This window comes from Indicator indicator, chromosome 25, assembly GCF_027791375.1.
Source record: "Indicator indicator isolate 239-I01 chromosome 25, UM_Iind_1.1, whole genome shotgun sequence".
Lineage (NCBI taxonomy): Eukaryota > Metazoa > Chordata > Aves > Piciformes > Indicatoridae > Indicator > Indicator indicator.
In genome coordinates this window covers 12,334,453-12,362,404 of record NC_072034.1, presented here as the reverse complement: position 1 = coordinate 12,362,404, position 27,952 = coordinate 12,334,453, and the positions used below count along the sequence as shown (strand labels likewise).

At 42.4% G+C, this 27,952-nt stretch overlaps 1 protein-coding gene across 7 annotated transcripts; it reads left to right on the top strand.

Moving 5' to 3' along the window:
- The first annotated feature begins 765 nt into the window (after positions 1-765).
- On the top strand, positions 766-26,601 carry ELF2 (E74 like ETS transcription factor 2). Of its 7 annotated transcripts, none has more exons than XM_054392457.1 (8): positions 766-938; positions 1,902-2,067; positions 18,159-18,272; positions 19,220-19,357; positions 21,278-21,364; positions 23,596-23,788; positions 24,165-24,518; positions 24,977-26,601. In XM_054392457.1, exons 1-8 carry the CDS (start codon positions 867-869, stop codon positions 25,602-25,604), a joined length of 1,752 nt encoding a protein of 583 aa, XP_054248432.1. In that variant the 5' UTR covers positions 766-866; the 3' UTR covers positions 25,605-26,601. The 7 variants fall into 7 exon arrangements, with proteins under 7 accessions (XP_054248432.1, XP_054248431.1, XP_054248433.1 ...); XM_054392456.1 differs by having other exon boundaries at positions 19,184-19,357; XM_054392458.1 differs by lacking the exon at positions 21,278-21,364 and having other exon boundaries at positions 19,184-19,357.
- The last annotated feature ends 1,351 nt before the right edge of the window (positions 26,602-27,952 follow it).

The following is a 27,952-nucleotide window of genomic DNA, read 5'->3' as shown; positions in this document are numbered from 1 at the left end:
ACAGTGAGGGTGACAGAGCTCTGGGACAGGCTGCCCATGGGGCTTGTGGAGTCTCCTTCTCTGGACGCATTCAAAACCTGTCCAGATGCATTCCTGTGCAGACTACCCTGGGTGATCTTGTGTTGACAGGGGGGTTGGACCTGATGATCTCTGGAGGTCCCTTCCAACCTCTAGTGTACTGTGACACTGTGATTTATTTGTGGGAAGGATAAATATACTGCACTTTTAAAGCAATACATATGCAATGAATGCTTCATGAAACTACTTATGAAACTTTATGAAGCTATAGCTTTGTGAAACTATTGTGAAACTAGACCAATAAAGAAGTAAATATAATTAAAAAAAAACCCTCCTATTTAATAGGAAAAGAGCAACTTCAGAAAAGCCATGCTAGCTCACATCTATATCTCAAAAAACTGTTTGATGCTTGACCTCAGTGAGATACTTATTCTTTCAATCACTGGAAAATACCTAAAAATACTACTTGCTTTTAGAAGTGTGTGATATTTAACTGAAATTGCATTATCTTAGTATTTGTTATTTGTTATAAAAGTTACTGTGAAACCTGTGTTGCATGGCCGTATTCAGTGTTAACTTTACCAGGGTCAGCACATTCTGTCACATCTGTTTGCTTGCTGATGACCTTTTTAGATGCAGAGATGGGGTTTTTATAAATGCTGTAAGACTTTGAAATATAAACTATGAAAAGACTTACTTAAAGTTGTTTTGTGTTTCAGCCACCTCTGCCCAGCTGTTAAACAGCAGTGGATTGTGAATGTAAGCCTTCGATAACCTCATCAATGCTATCGGCATTACTGTCTTCAGGATAGATAAACAGCTCTCAAATCATCTTCAAGGGATGCACCATGACATCAGCAGTGATAGACACTGGAGGCCCTGGCCTGGAGTTTGACAGCAATGGAATAAAAAATCAAGAGGTTAGAAAAATAAATAGCATTATTTGCTAACAAACTTTACACCTTTTATCTTCGCTTGAAAGAAAGATTCACTCTGAGCTTGCCATGTGAAGTGGATTAGGGCTTGTTCTGTGAGGAGGAAGAGAGCAGCCAATTTTTCAAATATCTTTCATTAGAAGGTTTTATTATCACAGAGAAGTAAAAGTAGGTTTTGAAGTCTGCAGTACAACTGTAGACTGGATTTACAAAATTAAAATCCTTATCTCAGGTGTGTCTTGAGGTGTTGAGATAAGCAGAACAATACAATGACTTTTTCCCCTGCTAGCCAATGTGACATACTTGCTTGTATTTTGCATTTTCGTCAACAAATAATAAATACATTCTACTATTCTCTAGCTTTTGGCAATTTGAATCTGGCAGGGTTCCACTTCTGCAACACTTGAACAGATTAAATGTGCTGTTACAGACATTTTGATCCTTAAAGAAGTAGAGATATACATATGGGCTTTGAAGTAGCCAGTTCTTTTGTAATAGCTTACATACTTAATCTAAAACATGAGTGTTCATAAGATATAGGTCAGATGTAGGTATGTTGCAGTACATATGCAAAGCCTTGATTACGTTTTGTGGAGCAGAGGCAGAAGAAACACTTCCCAGAGCTGAATGTCATACTGCAAAAGAGCAAGCCTCCTGATTGTCATGAAGCTGATGCTTTAAATGTTAAATGCTTAAAGCCAGGAAAATACCTTTTGAAATTCAGGAAGGTCCCTTTGGTGAATGACAAAATGACAAGCTGTCTTTTTTTTTTTTTTTTTTTTTTTTAAAGCTCTTGAGAAGAAAATGTCCTTAAAATCTTTAAAATTATTATAATTATTCCATAAAATATGTTAGAGCATAAGAGACAAATACTGATGTAGGGTTCAACAGTGCAGTATTTAGTGTGTTTGGGTTTTTTTTGTTTTGTGTTTTTTTTTCTTTCTATAGGAAAATGAGCCAGTCTCTGAATTCCCTGCAGTGATTGTGGAACCAGTTCCTAGTGCCAGACTAGAACAGGGATACGCTGCTCAGGTCCTGGTTTATGATGATGAGACTTACCTGATGCAAGATGTAGCAGAGGAACAAGAAATTGAGACTGAAACTGTGGAAACAGGTAGACTTACTATATATATTATTTTTTTCGTGAAATATTCTTAATTTTAGAAGTCCCTGAGGAATGTGACTTTGTATTTACTCTCATGAGGATGGAGATCCTGACCTGAATTCATCTCTTTGCTCTAAACTTACTTTTACTAAGTTTCAGTGGTGACAGGCTTGGGGCATGGCAGGTAGAAATGTCACCTTATGTCCACAGTACTACATTGTAACCCTGTGTACCCTCATAAGTAAACAGCTGTTCATTCATGTCTTTGTTACCTGTTTCTGCAAGGGGTCACCTACACAGCTAAACTTGAGAGTTCTTTGACAATCTGCTGCGTTATAAAGCTGGTTAGAATTTAGTTTTATAATGTGTTTGAGCCAAATAACTGCAGGGCAGCTGGCAGTATGGACTGTATGACTGTTTGCCTTCTCTTCCAACTCTTCTCTCTCCGCTTGAGCTCTGTCCTCAGTCCCTTGCTATTCTGCCTTTTTGGTCCAAGAGTGGTTTTATTGCTGGTATAGTGGCAGTGGTGGCTGTGGGGACTGGAGTTGGACTGTCCTTTTTTGGTTAAAATGCTAACAGGTTGAAGTTAACTCAGCTCTATGATAAAGACTGGAGAAAAGGAGCAGGGATTTGTCATTAACACAGCTGACCTTAGCGCTTAGTGTGTATCTTTTTGTCCAGTTCTCTCCAAAGAACATGATGAAGAGCTTTAAACTTCCTAAGGGGGTCGGTATCATTTTTTTAACTGAAGAAACAAAAGTTGTGCTCCTGCAGGAGCCTGATGACATTTGACTGCCAGGCTGCAGTTCCTGCTGTCCCTCACACTTGCTTTGTAGTACTTGTAGAACCTTCTGTAGTCATTTGAGTATGCTGATTTTTGAAAGAAAATACAGGAAGGAGAGCCTCAGCTCTTCTGTGCATTTGAGTTAACTTTCTGCTGGATTTGTATGATGACAGGGCTCAGCCAAGGGTCTGATGAGTGCTGAGGTAGTGACTGCATAGGCCTGCAGGCAGAGGGAGGACAGGTCCTCTTGGGCACTGAGCGGATGAAGCTGCTAGATAGAACATGGTACGTGTTCCTGTCCATGGGCTGCCTAATTCAGAGCTGGATTTTGAATGTGTCAAGCAAGCAAAACAAAGCTGAGAGACAGGTTCTTCTCTCAACTGCTTAACTTTGCAGCCCAGTGAATACATGTGCATTCCCATCAGGTGAGGTAGGTTTCAGGTCAAATTTCTCCCTAAACAGCGAATGGAATTGCTCTTAAATCTTTCTGAATCTGGATGTTAGTGTCCTGGAGCACTGCATCTAAAATCACATGTGTCAGCTTCATTGGATGTGCATGGACTAATGGTGCAGGTTTGGGGAGAATACTTCCAGTTTGCCCAAATCTTTCTGTGTCTGGATGTTGGTGTCCTGGAGCACTGCATCTAAAATCACACGTGTCAGCTTCATAGGATGTGCATGGACTAATGGTGCAGGTTTGGGGAGAATACTTCCAGTTTGCCCAAATCTTTCTGAATCTGGATGTTGGTCCTGGAGCACTGCATCTAAAATCACATGTGTCAGCTTCATAGGATGTGCATGGACTAATGGTGCAGGTTTGGGGAGAATACTTCCAGTTTGCCCGAATCTTTCTGAATCTGGATGTTGGTCCTGGAGCACTGCATCTAAAATCACATGTGTCAGCTTCATAGGATGTGCATGGACTAATGGTGCAGGTTTGGGGAGAATACTTCCAGTTTGCCCAAATCTTTCTGAATCTGGATGTTGGTGTCCTGGAGCACTGCATCTAAAATCACACGTGTCAGCTTCATAGGATGTGCATGGACTAATGGTGCAGGTTTGGGGAGAATACTTCCAGTTTGCCCAAATGTGTTTTGAATTAAATATGCTAATTACAAGTTCAACAAATCTATGTAAGGAAAGGGTATGAAATAAATACTTTCTTTATTTTTGGCTCTGGCAATAAAGCTTTGATGAAGGTTAAAGTTCAGTGAGAAGTGAGGGTGTTCTTCCCAAGAAGCTGAATTTGTATTTGAAATCCTTTGAGGGCTTTTGCATTCAGAAGTGTTGGATTTTTAAACATGAAACAACAGTGTTTTGGTAGATAAATGGCTAACACAACAGTTAAGTTAAAGAACTACTGCAAGTGAACTCCTGTTTTTCAGTATCATTTTCTGGCCACAGTAATTAGGTGGAAATGACAATTAAAAACTTGTAGCATTTCCGTAGGAATTTGTTGTTTGTTTTTTGTTTGTTGTTGTTTTGGTTTTTTTAAGCTGTTGTTCAAAGGAGTAGAAGTGGTTGCTTTTAAGCTTTGATAATTGAAAGTACAGTCTTAAAATTTGTAGAGCAGTTGATGTGGTAATTTGAGTTTGTTGCTGGAGGTGTTAAGGGATGTGTCTTGAGTGCAGGTGGTTTGTGCAGCGCTTTTCTAGTTTGTTGTGGTTTTTTCTTTTAATTGCACATTAATTTTGACATGAGTATGCCCTTAAAAATTTAGTATAATAAAATATTAAAATGTATTCAAATAGTAAAGAAACATATAAAATTTTAAAAAACATATTGAGATGTGTGTAATTTACAGTAGTGTTGAGAAGGAATGAAAATTAAATAATTTAAAAAATGGCTAATGAATGTTTGTGATTCCAAAAGGTCTTTGGGAAGAGAGGTGATCTCCTCTTGCACACCTGTTCCCATACTCCATGTTTCCATTAGTAGTTACATAGTATATACACCATTAATCCAGTGTGGTTTTCATGGTTTAGTTACACATGACAGCGAGTAATGTTTCTCACACAGATCTTCTGTCTTAGTGCTGATGAAAGAAGTGCTTGAGGGAAGCAGTTTGGTGGGGCGTGTGTTTTGACTGACACATTTTGGTACAGCCAAGAGTCTTTCTGAATTGGTTAACTCATGCAGAGAGGTGAAATGAGTGGAGAGAAAGCATAAAGGCCCTGAGAAACCTTTATTTTGATAACATGCTCTTATTAGCAATGAGTTACAGGAGTGTGAATCTGAGTGTGTGCTTGTCCTTTTGTTGGGGAAATGGGCTGTGGGTAAAAAGCAATTGGATGTTGGAGAGTTAAAAGGTACTGTAGTAAATGTTAATGAGAAAGCAGGCTAAAGCAGAAAGAAGGAAACAAGGCATAAGAATATTTATTTGAAGAGCATTTTAAAATGCTGATTTATTGAGTACATACCTTTATAGTCTTTAAAGAAACAGTCAGTTTGCAGTTAACAGTTTCTATAGTTGTGTTTGTCTGGCATGCCACAGAACCCATGATATGGATCTCTAGGTTTATAATGGGATAATCTAATCTCTGGATTTGCCACATATGCAGTGCTGAAGGTACCACAGCAATGATCTGCAGATCTCACACGTGCCTTTTGGTCAAATAAGGCATTAGATGAGTATTTAAGTAGGATAATGCTGTTTTTAAAATGCCAAGTTATCTGTAACAGTGTTGTTAAAACTGCATAATACTTTATGGACTCTCTTTTATTAGTTTTATGCCTGCCCCAGTACTCTTCTCTTCTCTATTACCTCATGATGAATTTGCAAAACCTGTGTTGTTTGTTGTTTACAAATCTTGTTGAACAGTGGGCACTTAAGCAAATGTTGCTGTAAGTACAGTAAAGCTTGATCCTTATGGGAAGCAAAACAAAATCATACTGCCAGTGTAAACTGTGAGTTAACTGATTCAGTGAATCTGACTTCTATCAATAGTATTTTTTCCCTTTTTTTTTTTTGATTAATCATCAAAGCAGCAAATACACAGTCAGGATTTTTTTTCCTCCCAACTTTAAGATTAAAGAGGAAACAAACCTACTTTTCAAGAAGCTGAGAGATCATTTGATGTGTCACCACATATTTTAATTCAATGTACCATCAGAAATCCTCCCTGTGGTGTGAGCTGAAAGTCTGTTTTAATTGTAAAACTGTTATTGCCACAGGGAGGTAGAAGATCTGCGTGAAAAAATGCAGATTATGATCTAATGGAAAAACATTGACCTACAAAGACAACAATGATGGTATGTTTGTCTGTATGATATCTTAAATTATTTTTACACCAGGAAGTTCAGTTGCATCTATCATGTAAATTGATAGCCATCCTTACTGAGGAGGGAGGAGATTCAGTAAGCAGTGAGTTCAGGCTTAACTCCTCCACTAATTTAAATAAATGTATGAACAAAATACGTACTTTAAGGCAAATCTTCTTTTACAGAGGAAATTTCATGTTTGTTAGTTAAATTACCACCATGGGAACCAGCTTTGTGCATCTGTGTAAAGTGTTTAGTTACTACCTGTTCTTCTTTCTGCCTCTAAATGTCTTTCCCCGTTGTGATTAGAAGTGCTTCCTCCTGACATCTTGTATGTGAATTCTGGCCTGTGAACTCCTTTGTTTATCTCAGAGGAGTTTTCATCAGTTGTTAAATATCACATACTAAGACCTCAGACCTTTGATTAAGGCAGGTATACGTAAGGAGTGAACAAGATAATGTTATCATTCATTCTGTTCAGACATTATTTGATTAAACTGCCTCTTAGAAAAAATAAATTAGCAGTAACATCTGGTGTATGTTTTGATAGTGCTGACATATCCTATTGATTTAATTTCATTTCCTTGCACTGACAGCTTAGCGAGGATTTTAAAAGTAAAGAGCAGTTTGCTTTAGAAGTCTGCTGACTACAGACAGGAGTTTGGGTGTTCCAACAGCTTCATTAAACTCAGCTTAAGTTGGTACCACCTTGATCAAAGAGCTAAGATGAAGCCCACTAGCTAGATAAAAGCAAAATAAAACTTTGCATTCAGTACTTTCTCAGCTGAAGAATTAGATGTCTCTAATACTTTAATGGGTTAAGACTTTTTTCTTTGAATGTGAGCTGATTTTATTTTTATACCATGCTACTGCACTGGTACTAATTCTCACTCTGCCAAGAAATCCATTGAATTCTGCCTAGTCAAATATTGATGACAGTGAAACAAAATGGTCCTCGTTCCATTGTGTGTGCTGTTGTATTGCACCTGGAGCAGTTATGCCAAGGGCCTATGCATCTTTTCTCAATAATTCTTAATTCAGAAACAAAACTGAGCTGCAACTTCAATTTTATGTCACTGTTGCTGGTGTTTCCTTTTCTAAGAAATGAATGAAAAGAGCTGTGCAGCTGCTCTATAGATGGTCAGATTTTACACAACATAACAGTCCAGTTCTTTCTGGATTTCAGGTTTCTGCCTTGCTGTGTTCAGTGCACTATTCATACTGGAAGTATTTTGTAGTAAAGCCTAATTAGCTACCCATTTGGGGCCTAGGTTTTATTTTCTGAGGCTGATACAAAGCTAATTGAATGGCTTGCTAGTCTGGGGCATTATGAGTTGGACTTCAGATGTACAGGTGGAATCTCCTCTAAACTCGCAGCTCTCATTGCAACTGGAAGTGAGAAATTCTAGGATGTTACTGTGAAGACTTAGCCACTGCATTTTAGTTATGCAAGTGAAAAAAAAAATGATTCACATCTTGTCCTTAGATTGTGATATGGCTAAAACGTGCTGGTGTGAGCACACTTAAAGGTGCAGACTGTGACAGACTCACACCTTTGGTATTACTGGTCTTCATATGGTGTAGTCAGAGGTAAGGCTGGCATGGTCACTGACCTCTTTCCTCAGTTTTTCCCTGAAACAGTCAGATTTTATTAGCATAACAAATGAGTTAGTGTTCAGCAGAAAATACTGCAAATCTTAAGAGTTTGGACAGGCTGAACTGCAGAACATTTGGGGGAAATCTCATTCCTCCTCAAAGACAGTGTTATGCTTTAATGTTACACGTGTCCTGTGCCCAGCTGATCTATACAAAACGATCACTTCACAGATTTATTCTAGGCACTCGCATTGTAATCTTGAAAGTGCCTGGGCTTGGTCTTTGTTCAGCTGACTGGAATCCCTTGGGCATCCAGTGATACTCTCTCCATACAGGATCAGAGAGAGCAAAGAATCAGAATAATATGTGCAGCTGTTCAAGTCCATTTGATCTGAATTGGCAAGCACTGTGCTAAGTCTGTGCTTGCAGTAGTAAATAAGTGCTGCTTAGAAAATGGTATTAAAGTGAGAGCTTGACATTTTATACTCTCCTTTTTTTTTTTTTTATTTCAGACACATGGTGTTTGTCAAAACTTACACATGCAGATCACTTGAATGCACTTATTCAAGGAGGCCACAGATCTTAGGCGAAACTTTATTTTACCCGTAGGGAATAGAGGGAACAATTTGGATATGAGTCAAACCCTTCAGTTTGTGACTGGAAGTTGCAGTGAGTAAAAAATCCTCACGAATTCCTTAGCGAGTAGTAAGGCAATAAACTATGAATGCATATTTTCCAAAGTATGTACATATGAACTGTTGACACAGGTCTGGATCTTCAAAGGGGTTTAGTATCTTGGTGTACCTTTTGACCTGGATATAAACTGACTATAAACTATTTTAAACTGTGTTTTATTGCTTGGGATCCATCTGCTTGAAGAGAAGTGTGGGTAAACTTTGATTTTTAACAACAGTAGGTATACAGGACAGTGATATGAACACAGTTATTTGGGTATGTAAGCTGCAGCGACAGTGTTGCTAAACTACACTGCATGAGGTTTCCACTTCGACTTGAGGATGTTTTAATGAAGGGCTGTGAAGTTCTATTCCACATTTAAGTGTGTACCCACTTAAAATGCCTTTGCTTGTCCTTGGGCTTGCCTCCACTAGAGAAATTTTGGCTGCAGAACGCAGCAGAGTCCCCTAGCGGGAGTAGGCTGACAGAAGGAATTCTTGTTAACGCTGCTGTTCTACCTCTCTGAATAACACAAGAGCACTCTGCTGCTGGCAGAGCTGTATCTGCAAGAGAGCATTGCGCTGTCACAGCTGGCTAGAGAGTGCCTTTTTTGTCCATGAGCTTGTCTGGAAAGAGCTCGGCTGGCAAAACTTTACACACAGCTACCCTTAGGTGTCATGGCTTGAATGTGAGAACCAACAATCTTGCTGGCAGGGCTTGTGTGCTACCTGACGAGATGGTGAATACATGTAAATCCTTACAGCCAGGAACAGATAAGAGAAGTCTACAAAATGCCTGGGTTGCCTTTGTATATAAATACACTTAATTAAATTGTATCACTAATAAATCTTGGGACTTGTAGTAGGAGTATGAGCTGTCAACAGCTGAAGGTACTGAATTCACCAGTAAGAGGTGATGCGCCACATGCTATTTTGTAGTTTTTGTGATGGGGAAATAGGCTTCTTAACTCTTGCCTATTACCTAGATCCTAGGAATTTGAAAACTTGAGAGGGACAGGAAGATTTCGTTATTGTCAGATTGATGCAACTGATGCCCTATACCTTCTCCTAGCAGAGCTGTGAAGCTGTTATGTGCAGGGAAGTCTTGGTGCAGTAAGTGGTTGCTTTCTTACACCCAATAGTGACTTATTTACATTCTTTCACTTTCTCTGTTCTGAACTTTGCAAGGAAAAATTAAAAAGACAGTTTCAAACCATCACAATCCTTCTGATGTCTTCTTAACAGTACAGGCATAGTCAAGTGTGTGTGATGCTAAAGGAGGAGTTCCTGCTACAGCTGATCTCCGTCTAGGACATATAGACTTTGCTTTCCCTGGCATAGCTGCTCTCTGCAGGCAGCCCTGATATTGTACCCTGAGAATAAGCACAGAGGACTCACTTTGGGAAGCCTAAAGACTGGGGTCTTGTAGTTGTTGCTTCTGCCCAACTGCAGGGTGGCAGGGAACACTCTGGTGTTACAAAGTAAGTTGATCTTCGGATGGGAGAGGACACAACCATAAAAAGTGGTGGTGCTGTGGATTTTTTTTTTTTTTAATTAAGAAAGCAATGCAACTTGCCCCCATCCCCTACAAAACCTCAGAGGCTAGATTTGGTGAAGGATGGCATATCTGGCTACCTGGAAAAGGCATCTAATATTCCCTTGGAGTCGGTCCCGCTCTTGTCAAGTAGACGAGGTGGATTGCATTCCAGAAAGACTCAAGTTTGCTGCACAAAATGGGACTAGAGTAGGTGGCGAGAACACTTTGGGTGCCGCGGTTAGGGAGCGTCAGCAGGGCACGGAGGTGCAAGGGTACAAGGGGCCGCGGCAGCGGGGCGATGCGGGGAAGGCGGCGGCTGCTGCTGCTCGGGGCTGTGCCGGGACGGGCTGCGCTCAGCTCTGCATGCGTCCTTGCCTGCGTTCGCCTCGGGGAGCCTTGCGAGGAGCCAGGGCGGGGTGGCTCTGCCGCGCCTCCACTTACCTGCGCCCCGGGGCGGCTGGCGGGTTCCCCCGCCCGCGGGCGGCCCTGCGCTGCGGCGGCGGCGAGTGCCGGCGCGGCACTTCCTGTCTGAGGCCGGCGGCGGAAGGATCGCGTGCGCCGCGCCGCCCCGCAGGAAGCGCTCCCGCCGCCGCTGCCGCGCCGTGGCGGTGTCCGCGCCGCCCGCTCTGCTTTACCGCCCCGCGGGAGCGCGCCTCGCCGGCCTCGCCGCCGGGCCCCGCGCGTCGCGGGTGCGCGTCCGCCCGCCGGTCAATGTGAAGCCGCTTCGGCAGCGTAAACATGGCGACGTCCGTGCATGAGGGGCCCACGAACCAGCTCGACCTCCTCATCCGAGCCGGTAAGCTGCCCCGCGCGGCTGCCCCGTGCCGGTTGGGGTGCAGGACTGGCGGGAGCGCAGGAGCGGGCACGGGGGAGGGTAAAGAGCCGCGGCGCACGCCGCGCTCAGGCGGCGGGCGGGGAAGCAATGGAGGGCAATCAGGAAGTGATCACCTTGGTAGCGGCCGGCCCGGCGTGCGGGCGGCGGAGCGCGGCACCTGCCCACGCTGCAGGCAGCCCCGCTACCGCCGCCAGCGCGGGGGAAGTTGTGGCGCGGCGGACGGAGGAGTTTTGCGGGATTTGCGCGGCCGGGGGAGAACCAGGAAGTGTGGGAGATTGTTGTCCTCCCGCCTCCCCCGGCACGGCCCTCCCCTGCACCCGTCGCCACGCTGTCTGAACGGACAGGCAGAGCGCCGCAGCAGCCGCACACAGGGCCGCGGCCCGGTGTCCCTTGCCGCTGCGCACCCGTGCGTGTACGCCCCACCGACCCCCCTTCCCGTGCCCTTTTAAACTCTGCGCTGGCTGCGGCGACGGGGCGGGCGGAGGCGCCCGCGGGCGGGGGCCGCGGCCCACGTGTGCGGTACCGGAGGGGCGGGGGACGAAGCGGGGGGAGCCGTTGGTAGAGGGGAAGCGGTTGGGGGGCGGCTCCCCCTCCCCCACGCGCGCTGCGTAGCGGAAGCGGCGCGTTCCCCGGGGCCCCCCGAGTGCAGGGGGAGTGGCGGCCGCCGCGCGCCAATGGGGGCCGCCGCCGTTGGCGGCCGGAGAGCGGCGGGGTGGGGCGGGGCGCGGCTGCCGCCAATGGGAGCGTGGAGGGCGGCGGAGTGACGGCTCCCCGCGGCGCTGCCGGGGCGCGCACGGAGTTGGAGGGAAGCGGAGTGTAAACACGGAAGTAGCGGCGCTGCCGCCGCCGGCCCGCACGTGGCCACCCCTCACGGTGGCAGCGCCGTCCCTCTCGAATGTCGCCACGGGGCCCGGTGCTGGGGCCGGGGCCGCGCTGCCTGCGAAGGCGGGAAAGGTGATCCCGAGACCAGAGCGGTGGGAGGAAAAGCGAGACAGCAGGAGTGCTGCTCACTGCTGCCGTCACCAGCCGCTGCTGGGGCCAGGACCGTTTACCCGCACCATGACAGGGACGAGTCCAAATTTTGGGGTCCTCACTAGAAGAAAGATACAGAGGTGCTGGAGCAGATCCAGAGAACGGCTATGAAGTTGGTGCAGGGTCTGGAGAATAGGGCTGGTGAGGAGCAGCTGAGGGAATTTCGCTTGTTTAATCTGGAGAAGAGGAAACTGGGGGGAAACCTCACTCTGAAGGGAGGCTGGAGCAAGGTGGCTGTCGGTCTCTTCACTCTATTAACGAGTGAAAGCTCGAGAGGAATAGCCTCAGGTTTAGATTGGATATTGGAAAAAACATCTTCACTGAAACGGTTCCCAAACACTGGAACAGGCTCCCTTAGAGAGGTGGCTGAATCCCCATCTCTGGAGGTGTTTAGCACCAGACTCGATAGGGTTAGATAGTGTTTGGACATGATGAGCTAAAGGTCTTTTCCAATCAAAAATATTCTATAATTTTTTTCTGGCTTTGTTGAATCTATTGCCACTTCCAACAACTGGATGCTCTGATGATTCTGGGATTTGTGTGGTACAGTCCTGGAGAAAACATGAGGGAGGCTACACAACTCAGGAACACAAACACTGTGGCAAACCTTCTTTTCTCTACAGAAGCCATAGCAGCTGTGATTTGATTTTTGTCTTTACATGTGGAGCCCCCCTTTTAAAGTAGTCCCTGGAAACAGCAGTGTTGTGTGTGATGCTGTAAGTAATGAGTTGTGTGGTCAGTGTTTTGACATGAACTGATTGAGCATACACCTTCACACTGGTTGTGCCTCGACATAGCAGTGGGTTTGTATGAGCACGAATGTGTGCTGATGCTGTGTCATTTACCAGTGTATAAGATACCCTTTAAAAAGCTGTGTGGGGGGGGGAAGGCAAAGGTCACCTTCATGATGGTTTATTTAACTTGGCAAAACACTCGGTGTTTTTAGAGGCAAGGGGAAACAAAACACAGACACACAAACCCACTGCAAATCAGCAGAGGCCTGTTGTGCACAACAGAAGAAGTGGAGCATGTCAGAAGCATTCAGCTGCTCTCCTGTGTATGATAGAGGAGATAGCTTCACTTTGCCAGTAGGACACATCTCCCATTTTGACAGGGCTTGCTACTGCAGGAAATTTCAGTTAGTTTTTACTTTTGATTGTTGGTAGAGAACGTTCTAGTAGTTGATTATTGTGTCAGTAGCTTCTTAAGTCACTGTAACTACCTTGCCTGTCAGCCAACCCTTAGCTAAATAACCAGTGACCTTTGTATTGCTCTTTCTGATGTCCTTAGCCCAGCCAACTTTGTTCTTTTTTTGATATTTGCATTGCAGTGAGGTATGCAGATACCTCCTCACGTCTAGTATTCCCAGCATCATACTATCGGGATACCCTATCTGTTTACTTAGTTATGCATGTAGATGGTATCATGTTGGATTTAAGAGAGGAATCCTTTATCCTGAGGGATTATATTCATTATGCCCTGCCTTTCACTGGCCTCAGTGTTGACAAAACTTCAGGGTGTTTGATAAACTGTGGGAAGAAAGCTGGATTAAAATGGTTGCTGTTTAAGGTTATCTTAATTACTGGTTGTAAGAACAACTTCTAAATGACTTTTTGAAGATATGATTTGGCTTCGTGGCTAATGTTTCTCTGTATATTGGGCTGATAACATGCAGCTCACGAGGAAAGGTTTGAGGTGCTTGTTCTTGTCTTCATTATTGATTGCTGGTATGCAGTGGGTTATGGATCATCCTTAAACTGTGCACAGATGAGAGGCTTTCAAATTAACAGAGACAGGCTTAGGGAGATGCTAAAAACCCCTCAGGAATTGTTCTTCAGCTTCTGAACAAATGTCTGCTGTAAAACAAGCAGTAAACTGAAAATGCTTTCTTCTCCAGTCAAGTGTTGCATACAGAGAGGTTTCTGGATATTACCCATACGGGCAATTCAGCTGGTTTTAATTAAAACGTGGCTTAAGCACTGTTAGTACCTGCCATTGCTGCTTAGTGTGGTCTTCTAAATGCTGAGATAAAACAAGCACATGAACACCAATAAACTTTAATGAGCTCTGTTAGCATATGTGTAGTCACTCTTGATTGAGTTACATGCTTGGAATTGTGAGTTCTTCATTAAAGTGTTGCTTTAGTTGCCCGATAGTTTTAAAGGATAAGCTATTGTAAATCAGGTGCTACAGTTAAGTGTTGACCTTGCAAGTGCAGACACTGATAGCTCTTCAGATAAAGAGAAGGCAGCTGTGTCACAGGTCCTAGAAGTACCATTTGAAAATGTCAGGCCATTATTTGTCTCTCATCACTTTGCTTTAATTAATTTTGTTACTCTTTTTATATATTAAAATAGGAGACGTTATTAAAAAATGGATGTGTTGCTAGAATTCTCTTCTGTAAAGCTAAAGTACAGCCCTGTCAGACTTAATTACCAAGTTTGGAGTTTTGTAGCAGCTGTTGAGAGCATTGAACAATCTACTGTCCAAACTGTTTGTTTGGAAGGTGGAGATAGAAGGCATTAGGTCAGCTGTGAAGATAGGCATCAACCAGCCTTGTTAACTGTTTAGGTTTTAAAAACTGAAATTATTTTCAAGGATTTTTTTTTTCTGAAAGCAGACCAGAAACTTTTTTAATGAACTATTTGAAAATACATTGTCAAGCAATCAAATTTCTTCTTAAAAGCATTAAGATGAGATTTGGTTTAAAAGAACAAAAGATAAAGGTGCTCTTAGCTCTGCTGTGTTCTAAATTGCTAAAGGGCAGTTCTCATGTTAATCAGTTAGTAAAGTCTGGAAAATTTATTTCCACCTATTTAAGCTTCTTTTGGGCAAGTGATGGCCTTCCTGAAAGGAATATATGAGCTACCAGAGCTACATCCTAAGTTTTTTACTTAATGCAGTTTTTGCTTTGTTGTTTTGTATGTGTGCACAGTGGTACCACAATTGGTAGGATAAATATAATAGACAATTAAGGATTGTAAAAGAAAAGGGTCATACGCATCATTCTTTGGTTAGAATTTTTTCTGCCCACTGTGGTACTGCACTTGTGTATAACAACCTTGGATGTACTGAGATTAAGGTTGCTATGATGATAATGTTTGCCATGACATGAGCTATACAAGCCTGAAAGGTACTGTACAGTAAGTAACTGCCAGTGATTCTCTGTGGTGATGGCTTTTGACTAAAGTTGGCTTTTTTAACTGCAGAATTCTACTCCTTTGGTTTGCTTTTTGCCCCTTGTCTTTATTGTGAGAAGTGCCAGCAAGTGTGATACAAGCATGGTTTAGTTGATGACATTGGATCTAATCATCTGCAGGAACAGCTGCCTGGTTCTGGTTTTCTCTTGTCCCATCCCCTCTCTGAGAGAACCTGCTGCCCCACTTCATCTTCTGGCATAGCTTTTCTAGCTGTAATTTCATCAGTGTCATGCCTCCTGGCTGAGCATTCTGACTTGGTGTCTTCTGCTAGACGTTTTCTACTGTGTCAAAAAGACGTTTTATGTAAAATCCATGTTGAGAGATAAATTTGCACTTTCCTATTCCAAATGTGGTGGTGCCTTACCTGAGCACAACTGAAAATCTCTTCTGCTTACTGCATAGGCAAATGCTTCTGAGGTTGAAGGAGACTGTAGCTAGCTGAGAAGACTTCAAATTTGGTAATAGCGCTCAGTTTAGTAAGTATTTTAATAGATGTCATTTTGGCTGTGTTAGTTTGTTAACTGCTGTGATGGACAGACAGCATGTGTGTTGCTCCAGCCAAAGCCAGAAGTGTTGCTATTTTTTGCTTGATGTTTTTTAGGTGGCAGTTTTACTTGAGCCCTAAGTAACTCATGTTGGAAAAGACCCACGTATTAAGCGTGTATTTTCAAATGTCAGAGGCTTTGGAGAGTAGATTGTGCTATTTCTAATGGAAATAGAAGGGTTACTTAGGGCAGAGTTTGGGTGTCTTCCTTGCTCCTTCACTCTGCTGTTATGGTACTGCAGTCTTAGTCCCTAATATGGGGGGAGTGGGTGTACACGACACTGCCTTTTCTTCCCTTCCACTCTATCCTCTCAGAAGAATGCCTTAGTACTGGAAAGGTACAAAGATGGCTTTCAGCTGTTGGTTTGGTTGTTTGCTGCTTTTTTTTTTTTTTTTTGCCTTGTCCTGCTCCTTTCTAAGTACCTCTCATTTATGGTGCATCTAATCTATTCCCTGTAGGAAATACTTTGGATACAAAAATAGGAAATTTCTGTATGCTTTTAAGCGTTGAGAAGTAGATGGTTTCATAAAGCTGATTTGGTACCCTCTTACAATTGAGATTCAGCAGCTCTTGAGTTTCTTTATAGAAGTTTATATAGTGAACCTGATACCTGCACAGAGGCAAACTAACTAGTTGTCCCAACCAGCAGAAATAGAACTGAAAATTTTACAGCTCTTTGCTGCAGAGTAGATGGGCGGGTGGAAAAGCTTTGCTGACCTGCCTTAAATATTTTTTCATGCTTTTCAGTAATAATGTATTAAAAATGCAGATTTAGACTTCATAGTTTCAGTATTGATGTGGAATTAATGAATTTGTAATGACTGGCTGTACATTGTTCCTGTATTTTGATGATTGGTGGAAAGTTCTATCTGGTAGATGAGAAAGAAAGAGAGGAAGGTTAGCCTTCAATTTCTGTGCTCCTCTTATGAAAGAAAAATGTTTAGATAGAGTTTCCTTCAGGGTCACTCAGTTTCAGGTCAGGTGTTCAGCCTCCCACTCGGGGCACTTCCAAACTGCTGCTTGAGAAAGAAACAGCAGCTGCCTGAGCACAGGGAGCACGCAGGACCTGCAGCTGGGGAGAGAGCTCACCCTGTAAAACTCCTGCTGATTGCCTCTGGTTCAAGTGTCAGTGTGCAATAGAGACCCTAGCCTTTAGTGTCAGGTAGGCTTTTGTTGTTCCTAGCCTGAGGTGGAGTGGTAGTGGAATGTCAGCTTTTTCAGGCATCTGCTATTCCAAAAAGATAAAGCTCCTTAAATAGTATCCCAAGAGAGGGCTGTGGAGGGAATCCAACAGACAGCCAGGAAGTGGGAAGCTGGGATGGTTCAGAGAGACAGTCTTGTTGCCCAGAGTTTTTCATTTATGTGTCTTCCAGATTTAATTCACTTTCAACTTCTGGTTTATGTGTTCAATCTGCTGGCTAGTAGGTTTTTCAATCTCTTAGTCCTTGTCTTTAAATAAACTGCAGTACACTGGAAAGTGTTTTTTTTTTTTTTTTTTCCCCAATGTGCTGGCATGAATCTGTTTGTATCTAGAGCTTCCTGAAGTCAGAAGCAACTCTGCTTCTCGTTAAAACTTTGTTTCTTAGACCCTTTCAGTGCCTTGGAATTCTCATAGAGAATTATGACTGAATCCTCTTTAGTTCTGTGACGCTGGAGATAGGTGACCCTGCTTACTCTAAAGATAGATTTCCTGGGCTGCTGGCTGCCTTGCTGGAGCAGTTCAGCTTTGAGCAGATGGCCATAAATGGAAAGAGCAACTGGAGAGTGCTGGCGTACCTTAGGGAGTGTGTGGATGATGTGCAACAGGTGCTTCTGCAGTCACTGCTTTTAAAAACCATTGCAAGGGTGAGGAATAGAGCTGGCCTTGAATGGGGTTGTTGTCCTAATTGATTAGTTGGGGGGAGAGAGGGGTAATGTTGCTCCTGTGTTCAAGTTGCTGTGGTCTGTGCTGTATTGAATGTAAAGGTCTTCAAGTTACTTGAAATTATTTTTGATTAATGATTTAGTTTGTATCAACTTTCATAACTTAGAAAAAAAGTTTGGTTTTTTTTTTACTTTCTTCCCTTAGTTATCACTTAAAAAAACAACACTGCATATTGTTACATTTCTGTTTGGTTTTTTAACAACCAAGCTGGCTAAACCAAATGTCATTTAATGTCATAAAATGAAACTGGGTATATTTGTTTCACAGACTAATACCATATTTATATATATGTGTTTATCCAAATACATGGAAAATTTGAAGAGAGTTGATCTTTAGATTTTAATAGGAGGATAGTTTGAGATAGTCCTACCCTGCTCTGCTGTGTTAGTTTATAATCATCCTCCTTGCAATCTGATTTGTTCTGAGTGACTAGAAGGCAGAAGACAAATCCCAGAAGTCTGCTTCTGCAAGCTCTTGAACACCTCATAGAAATGAGGAGCTTGGTTGCAAACTAGAAATCTATTTTAAAGAAGTGACAGTATTGGTTCTACTTGTCTCGTGTCTTCCCTAAACATTTCTATTGAGAGGAAGGTGTCAAAGGTGTGAAGACACTTGACAATTTTGGGATTTTCATGCTTAAGATGGATTGTAGAGCAATACAAGTGGACTTGTAGCAGTAATCTCAGTAATTTTTTTTTCTGTCTTTCTACAGTGGAGGCATCAGTTCATGGAAGCAATGTGCACTGCACAGATAAAACAATTGAAGCTGCAGAGGCCTTGCTTCATATGGAGTCTCCTACCTGCCTGAGAGATGCCAGGAGTCCTGGTATGTCAACTGCATTTTCTGGTCTGTCAGCCATTTCTCCTTCCACTAATTAGTTAAACAAGCAAATTGGGAAACCTGCTTCTGTGGGGACCTGTGTGCTCTTTAGAACATTTGCTTGCTTATTTCAAAATGACTGAGTTGTTTTGAGTTTTTACCTGATTTCTCCACTCTGTGACAAGCATACCTACAGATAAAATTATTTATCTGAGAGAGTTTGTTGAGCAGAGACTTGAGTAGCTACACATTTAAAATGAACTTTTCCACTGGAACATCAGGAAATACTTTTTCAGTGGTACAGGTTGCGAGAGAGGCTGTTGAGCCTCCAATCTTTGGAGTTACTCTGAAGCTGTCTGGACATGGTCCTGGGCAGCAGGCTCTAGGTGGCCTTGTTTGAGCAGGGTGTTAGACCAGGTGCCTTCCAAAGGTCACCTCTAACCCCAGCTATTCTGAGTTGCACATTTTAAATTGCTAAAATAAAGAGTTACTTTAAGGGAAAGTATTTTAACTGCTTTTCTGAATACACTGTGTTGCACAGTGTTGCCAGTTTAAAAAAACAACAAAACTTGATGGTTACTTCAACATGGTGTTCCTTCTGAAGTTTCATGTATGTTGGATGAAATGATGGTCAAAGTGAAGCACAAAAGCTACAGAACAGGAAATGGAGACTGAAATAAGGATCAGCAGTTAAGCTCTAATTTGTTTCATTTAAAGTTGAGTTTAGTTCTAAAGAGTTTTGCTGTGATAATTGCCTTGTGCCTAACACTATTGGCAACCATGCACGTTTTTGGGAATTGGATTGATTTTGTAGGTGACAGGCTGTTGGGATATGCTTGGTTGGAAATAATTTAATTTAAGGTACATAAATCAGGTAGAAACTTCATCAGATGCTTTTTTTTCCCCTCACCTCATAGTGGAAGTTTTTGTCCCTCCTTGTGTGTCAACCCCAGAATTCATCCATGCAGCCATGAGACCTGATGTGATCACAGAAACTGTGGTGGAGGTGTCAACTGAGGAGTCTGAACCAATGGATGCATCTCCTGTACCAGCTTCCCCTGACATCCATGAACCAATGAAGAAGAAAAAAGGTCTGTGGCTCTTTGGAGCAATCTCAGAAATGTCTTTCTGTTGTGCATCTGCACCAATATCTCGGTTGATGGTTGGTGGAGATGGGTTAGATGACCTGATTGCTGATATGAGTTCTTGGAGAAAGAATCTGCAACAAGAAGAAAAGTAGCATGAGAAAGGGTTTTGCCAAGCCATACAGGAAAATGATGTCTTTGTTGTGTTTTTAAGAACAGTTTATGAAGTGGAAGAAGGGTGGAGAGAGATTCAAAAAGGACTTGTGTAGGTAACCATTGGTGCCTAAAATACATTTGGAGAGCAGGTAGACTTGGAGTTCTTCCAGTAAAGTGTCAGGGTAGATACTGACTTAGAAAACCATAAATCAGTTTACAAAATCAGTACAAGACCTTCTTTCCCTGTGAGAGAGAAGTATTTTTTTTTGCCTGATTGTCTTGTCTTGTGGAGAAAGTGTTCAGAACAGCATTCCAGTTCTAAGTGTCAAGCTACCAAGTTCTAAGTGTCAAGCTGGTGAGGTGTCTCTCAGCAGTTTTACAGACAGCAAAACAGATCACATAATGAGCAATATTGTGCAATTAGAGCTTCCAGAGATGCTAAGATGAAATATTTACTTGTAATTTAGAGTAATCAAAATGCAGTGGTAGTGATAAAGTGATCCCAATCTAAGCTCTATCAATTTTAGTTTTAGTAAACACACATATAACAGGTTACTGTAACTCCACTGTAAATTACATAAGCAGGCAAATAATGATTAAAGCTTTTCCATAGCTGTAGTCATACACTGGATTTAAACAATTTCTATATATTCCACTGTCTGTTTGAATGAATGGTCATTACTGGGCACATTGTGTTAAAGGGCTGTGCTCAGGAAGTTCTGACATTTTATGAAGGTAAATATTTTTTTTTCCTGTGGCAGAGTCCAAATTCCTGCCGTAGTTAGAGAGCCATAACTTTGCACTTCATAATTAATGCCAATTCAAATTCAGTGTTTAATGAAGAGCATTGCTCATCAGCAAAATAGCATGCTCTTGCACCTGAGGTAGGAGAGTTAATTGTTGCTGCTTGCCTTTAACCAAAGGCAGAAGCATGGATTGTTTACAGCCAGCTGCTGTGGGGTGTGATCTTCTTCCCTGCTTGGGCCTGTTTATGTTGAGTGAAAAGGTCACTGAAGTGTGAAAGGATGAAGAAGCTGCAGGTCATGCTGGGGGAGGGTTTCCCTGGCACAGGAAGGCTGGCAACTCAGTCTGCTGAGGAAGGAGTCCCCTCCTGAGGCTTCTGGCAGGGCAGGTGAGGGGTAGGAGGAGGTGCTGGGAGCCCTGCCAGCGTGTAGCAAGCCTGGGCAGGGCAGCCCTGTGTGGGCAGCTGGGGGCTCTGTGGGGCAGGTAGGGCTCCCAGCAGTGCCCAGAGCTGCCTGCAGCTTTGTGGCTATCCTGACGCTCTGCCGTACCCCATTCCCTGTGGCAGCACTCATGTGCCCAGGGCAAGCCTTTGTCTCCAGCTTTTGATGGGCAGGTGCAAGGTGGAAATGATTGGTTGTGGTTTCAGTAGTAATGCTTCTTAGGAGAACTGATGCTTTGATCGACACCTATACTAGAAACCCAAAAACAAAGCAGCTGAAGAAATAATAACATTTCAGAGTAAACCAGACTGGACTAAAGGAAAGCAAATGAATGGAACTTCTACTAAATACAGATGGTTCTTACATCACCTGCCATTAACTTGTCTGAAATTGAGTTACACCTGCCTATGAAATGTCCAGCCAACTGAAGAATTAAACTGGGTGTGCAGCAGTAGTAATCTAAGAGTTTAAGTTTATCCATAGCTATGGCAGAGGAAAATAAAAGCATGAACTGTTTCTTTCAGTGAAGACAAACTTTGATTCAGCAGATGGTAAAGACTGTTTTTCACTCATGTTTTATGTGCAGCTGGCCGTAAACCGAAGACGCAACAATCAGGTCTATCTGATGGCTCTCCAGATCTAGGTATAAAGAAGAAACCTAGAGAAGGCAAAGGTACATTTTTCCATTTATGAAGTATTTAAAATTATGCAGCCCTGTTTGGATTGTGTTGGTCACAGGAAATACACAGATCTGTAAAGGTTCGGTGGATGAGTTTGTACTGACTTGGCTAGAGTTTTAATTTTATTCAATGTCTTGAGATTTTTGTTGTACAAGATCTAGCACAAGGATGTGTCCATGTGCTCTGTAATACACTCTGCAGTTAATAGGCTTTATGATATTTTTCTCATTTCCTTTGCTTTGTGTTTATTAACTTCTACTGCCTTTTGTGTTGTGTGTTAACTTACTGCTAGACACATCATTTGTTCAGCTGCTGCTGAATGGCTTCTTCTCAAGTGGAAGCAGCTTATGGGCATTTATAATGGTGATGGTTGAAAATACGTTTTCTTAGTTGATTCACAAACTTCAGTGGGCATATGTTGCCAGACTAATAGATTCAGTTTGGCTTCAGGGAGAAACCAAATGATGATCTGTTTTACTGGTTGAGTGAAGGATTTTTTGCTGGAGAATCATACTCTCCTAGTGTTTCCCCTGATAAATTTCTTTCCTGGACTCCAAGCCTCTGCTTTTCATTCAGCTGCGAGACAGACTAGGACCTTTGCTCACCTTTGGGTTGGCATACAGTGTTAACTGCTCTTCCCCTGGTTACAGGTGAAAAATGTGTATCTCTTCCCCACTTGCTGCACTGAAAATTGTTTGGAGGTGTTGCTATGGTGAGGAGAAACCAAGTTTAGTGACTTTGTGGCAGCATACCACAAAGTATAGAGTGTGGAGTGGCCAGCTCCACTGTTGGGATTTGTTTGGAAGCAAGATATCTGCTGTTTATGTGATTTCTACATTTGTCAGTCCTGGGCATGGAAGAATGGGATTGATGTGCAAATGTTAGCTCATAAAAACCACTGCAAGCAGTCATTAAACTGCCCTGTGCTGGGTACTTTTGCTGTCTTGGGATTTGGGTGTAGAAGTGGACTTCAGTGAAGAAGAGAGATTTGCATCTGCTGTACTTAAAGTACATCTTGTGGAATTTCTTTTTTGAGTATTTTTAACTCTTGGCTTTCTTTCTAATTTTGATTTCACTGTTACAGCTTTCCATTCTCTAAATGGTACTTGTACAGTGTCCCAGTTTCTAGTTTGCTGCACGATTAACAGATAAAGGAGGCCTGTATTTCTGTCTCTTCTAGTTCCTGTCTGTAGTGCTGATTTCTCTCTATAGCTGTTTATAAACTGGAAGATGATACTGGTTTAGATTTTGTGGTTTAGTTGCCTTTTTAATGCATTGCGGTTTTGGAAAACAAGGAAATAATTTCTCAGCAAGGTTAAGTCATGGAGGAGAACAGCACATTTGGAAGGGACTTCTTGGTCATGTAGGTCCCCTTTGCTTGCTGCATTCCTGATATTTTGTGGTGCTGATTTAATTGTGCCCTTCAGTTTATTATTCAGGAGGAATTGGAGATTCCTCTTCACCTTTTCCTAGGTGAAAGCATTAGAGAGCGCAGACAACCCTCATGTTATCTTTTATACTGTCCTGATACTTACTGTCATAAACCCCTCTCCTGGAGCTTCTCCAGTGGTACACCTCTTGAATATCGAGAAATACAGTAATCTCTTCTTAGGCTGACTTCATTTTGCATCCCCCTAATGACAGAAGGGGGCATGGGATTTATGCCGTAGTGGCAGCAAGAAGTTGGACTGGCTTTGCACCTAGAAGGACCTTGGTCACTCCGAAATATAATTTGGGAAGGGTCAGAACATGGGGCTGTCAGAGAGAGGTGTGAGGTCCTGGACAGATCCAGAAGGTTTTGTTACAAACTTAGCACAGTTCAGATGATTTGTCATGGAAAGTTTTATGTCTTTTAAAAATTCCTTCTTTTTATCCTCGTCTGTTAGTTCCATGCCCTCTTGAAGCAGACACGAGAAGAAAATTCAGAGTTCTTGTTCTGCTGAACAGATGCTCTCCCACACTTCTCAGGAACTGAGAAGGGGTGGTGGATCAAACAGGCTCCTGTGCTATATAGCAGATCACTTGGATTAGCTCCTTGCAGAATGTAAATATTTATAGAAGCTCTACTAAAGAGAAAAAAATGAATATGTGCAGCTTGCATAGCATACCATCCACTGGGTAACATTTGCTGGTAATGCAGGTCATTCAGAGTTACCTATATATGGAGAACTTTCTGTTATCTTCAGAAGTGGGTTTCTAGTGTTTAAATGTCTTCTGATTTTAGGAAATACAACGTATCTGTGGGAGTTCCTTCTGGACCTTCTCCAGGACAAAAACACTTGTCCTCGATATATTAAATGGACTCAGCGAGAGAAGGGAATCTTCAAACTTGTGGACTCGAAAGCTGTCTCCAAACTGTGGGGAAAACACAAAAACAAACCTGACATGAACTATGAGACTATGGGACGAGCTCTGAGGTAAAACTCTGACATCCTTAAGCTAATTACTGTAATTTAAAATCTGATTCTTAGTTTTGCCTGTAGAAATTTAATAGTTCTGAAGTTTTAAAAGCTTTGCCTTCTTACTGACTTAGCCTTTTTAAAAGCATCAGAGCTTTGCAGTTCCTATTGCTTTTTAGGTTACCAGTTAATTTGCAAGTTAATTCCTGAGGTGGTGCATTTCAAAGGTCAGATTTTTTTTTTAGCTAGATCCTTCAGATACTTTGCCACTATGCTCTGCCAGCTTCTTGCCATACCTTCTGACATTGTACATCAGATTTTCTTGTTAGCATAGAATGAGGTTTTCTTCAAAATCTGTCGCAATATTGGTTACTTAATTGTACTTTCCTTGCAGATACTACTATCAAAGAGGAATCCTTGCAAAAGTTGAGGGACAGAGGCTTGTATATCAGTTTAAGGAGATGCCAAAAAACATAGTTGTCATAGATGATGACAAAAGTGAGTCCTGCAATGAAGACTTGTCAATGCCTACAGATGAAAAGTCATTGGAAAGAGTGTCTTTATCTGCAGAAAACCTTTTAAAAGCAGCAACCTCTGCACGTGGAGGAAAAAACTCCTCTCAGTTAAGCTGTACTAGATCAGAAAAAGCAGTCACCAGAGTTGTGAACATTGCCTCACCAGCACATGACACATCATCATCTCGTCCCTCAACTACCACTACTACTGTCCCAGCAACGACAGCTCCCAGGTCTGTATTAGCCAGCTGTCAGCATGCTTGCCCTTTGCTTATTTCAGAACTATGTGGAGAGAGGGAGAGGGGAAAAAAAAAAAAAAAAAAGAGGTATGAGTGCTGTTAAATTTCCAAGGTTCCGTTGGTTGCTGTGCAAAAGGTTTGGGTTTTTTTTGTTTGATTTGGTGTAAAATAACCAATTAGAAGTTTGTGTATCCTGGATTTGTCTGTTGCTGTTGTCTTCTTGGATGGTGCCCTGACTTCTGACTTGAAAGAGAGGTCAGGCATTGGAACAGGTTACCCAGGGAGCTGGTGGAGTCACTGTCCCTGGAGGTGTTCAAGACATGTGTGGGCATGGCACTTTGGGATGTGGTTTAGTGGCCATGGTGGGGTTAGGTGGATGGTTGGACTCAATGATCTTAGAGGTCTTTTCCAACCAAAACGATTGTGTGACTCTATCCTTCTCTGTTTGGCAGGACTGTACGTGTGGCAATGCAAGTGCCTGTTGTGATGACCTCTCTGGGACAGAAAATCTCAACTGTGGCAGTGCAGTCAGTGAACGCAGGGTCACCGCTAATAACCAACACGAGTCCCACGACAGCCACAACTCCAAAGGTAGTAATCCAGACAATCCCTACTGTCATGCCAACCTCTGCTGAGAACGGAGACAAAATCACCATGCAGCCTGCCAAAATCATTACCATCCCTGCCACCCAGCTCACGCAGTGTCAGTTACAGACAAAAACAGGCCTGTCTGGGTCAGGAGGTATTAACATCGTGGGAACCCCGCTGGCTGTCAGAGCACTAACCCCAGTCTCTATAGCTCATGGGACACCAGTAATGAGACTATCAGTGCCTGCCCAGCAGGCATCTGGCCAGACTCCTCCCAGGGTGATCAGTGCGGTTATAAAAAGCCCAGAAGTTAAATCAGACACGGCGGCTTTAAAACAGGAGCGCGAAGTGAAAACCCTGCAGCTGGTCAAAGACGAGAAGCCGGCAGATGGAGGCAAGACTGTGACCCACGTAGTAGTAGTTAGCACCCCCTCAGCTATTGCCCTGCCTGTAACAATAAAAACAGAAGGAATCATCACGTGTGAGAAGTGAAGAACAGGTTGCTTCAGCATAGACTTCTAGACTGTTACGGTTTTGAACATACTGACACAATCGGGGAGGGAAGTGGATGATCGCCCCAGTCGAAAAAGGAGCCTTTGGAAATGTTAACAAACCTGCATTTTGTTGAAGACTTACTGGAAACAAACAAACAAAATCTTACCTTCCCGTGTTTCAGTGGGAATTGAACCACATTGATATGCTGACAAAAACTGCCTCTTCCAGTTGGGAAACAGCTGAACCTGTGGAGAAGGAAAGATAGAGGGAACTGGAAAGGGACCAAACAGTTCACTACGCTACCAAGTTACACTAAGACCTGGAACACTAAAAGAGTGGTGTGAGAGGTTTGCCTTGGTCGTTAGGTTTCAGTGGGAGAGGAAGGTCTCATTGTTACAGATGGCAAATTTGATGCATTTTAGATGCATACCAGCAATTACTACTGTGTGCCCACAGTACTCAACTGGTGCTATGTGAAAAACTCTGCTATTAGGTATTGTAGAATGTGAAATAAAGGAGAAGATTAAAGAGCTTCTAAAAGAAGACAGAGACCTAGAGGGATTTTTTTTTTTTTTTATCATACAGCTTCAGCAGATTCAAAATGAAAAAGCCTTAGACTGATTTTCAGTTATCTTTCTTGAAATAAGCTAATGGCTTGTTTGTGTAAAGCTTTTTTATTAAAAACAAATTTTTTAAAAAACCTTGTACCTAGCACAGTATTGTTATAGAATTCCATGTAACATATTTTGTATGGTAGTTAAAATTCTGTCTAAAATTTCTTAATTGTGGACAAAATAGCAGCAGGCTTTCTGCCTTCTGCTGTAACATGCCTGTGGCTCTCACTTAGCCTTGACATCCCTGCATACATTTCAGTTTCAGCTCTACTCTGTCACTCAAAAAGGTCACGCCTAGCATGAGCTTTTGTCAGGTAGTTCTAAACCTGTAAAATTATTTTTTTTAATTTTTTTTTTTTTAGTTGAAGTTAAGAGGGAAGTACCAGTGTTCAGAATGAACTATAATAGTTTGTATATTCAACATTTGAAGTATATTCTATTTTGTTGTACTCTTGTTTCAAAGTGTATTCAAGTAGGTTTTACTGAAATATAGAAATGAAATCTAATGGTGTTTGGTCTGCTATTTATTTATTTATTTATTTACCTACCTATCTTTCAACCTATTAACCTTTTCTGCTTATTTGAAATCTTCCAGGCATTCAGCTTAAGATGAGCTGGTATAGTGTGGAAGTTTGGAACCCCTCACCACTGTGATACTCTGCATGGCTGTCCAGTTGTCCCATACAACATACTGGAATAGTTTTCAGTGAAGTGTCTGAGAAGTTTGCAGTAGCTGGTGAGGTAACTTTTCTGACAGGGGCCTACTTTTTGCATTTTCAGGACAGTGAGCATACACAGTGTTCTTGCATTGTGTTTCTGACATTGTGGAATAGCATGTATAGCTTAAGAAGAGTTACTGCCCTTCAGCTGACAAGTGGTAACTTCATGTTTGCTCCCGTGTTTTAATGCAGAAAAGACAGGATTTGTTTAAATGACTCTGAGAATCAATAACTTCTAGAACTTTGTGAAGTACCTCACACTTCCTCCAGCTACACCTTAATGAGCAGCCTTGGCTACTCCAGTGTATTAACTAATCACGTGGAATATGTGAAAGAGGCAAGTAAGAAGTACAGGTAGGTTGAAAACTGTGAAAAAAGAAGTACTGAGTTACACTGCATGGTCCTTCTGATGTTATTTCCATTGACATTTCCAGCTGTCACTGTTTTGGCTTCAGCACAAATGCATGACTTTAGGTAGGTGCTGTCTTTTCTGAACGAAGTAAGCATCTAAATAGGTTTTCCATTTATAATTGCCCTGATACGTTACAGAGTAAAGCTTGGGTGAGGACACACAGTACACAACCTGCTCCATAGTTCCAGTCCATGTGCAAGAGTTTGGCTTAAAATAGAAGCAGAGTATCTTGCCCTGTTTTCATGGAGTCCATGTTGGCACTACAACAGTTTAGTAACTTGTAGCACATTGAGTTGTGGGTAGCCAAGTGCCCAGTGGGACCCCCAGTTCTAGTGTGGTGCAGGAACTCAGGTAATCTTGAAATAATTTCTCAATGCTTATCTGAGCACTTCGTGTCTGGAGGAGCAATTTTAACAGAAATCTGGAACTGGGGTCTTCAGTAACTATAAAGGGGACCAGAATTAAATCTTTACATGGGAGTTTACTTGCCCTCTTAAGTTTAATACTGAAAAATGAGCTGCCTCTAGTGTCTTAGCAGTAAGCCCCCTTCTTCCCTCTGGTAAGAAATGTGGGAATAGCTCCATACAGCCAGGCCATCAT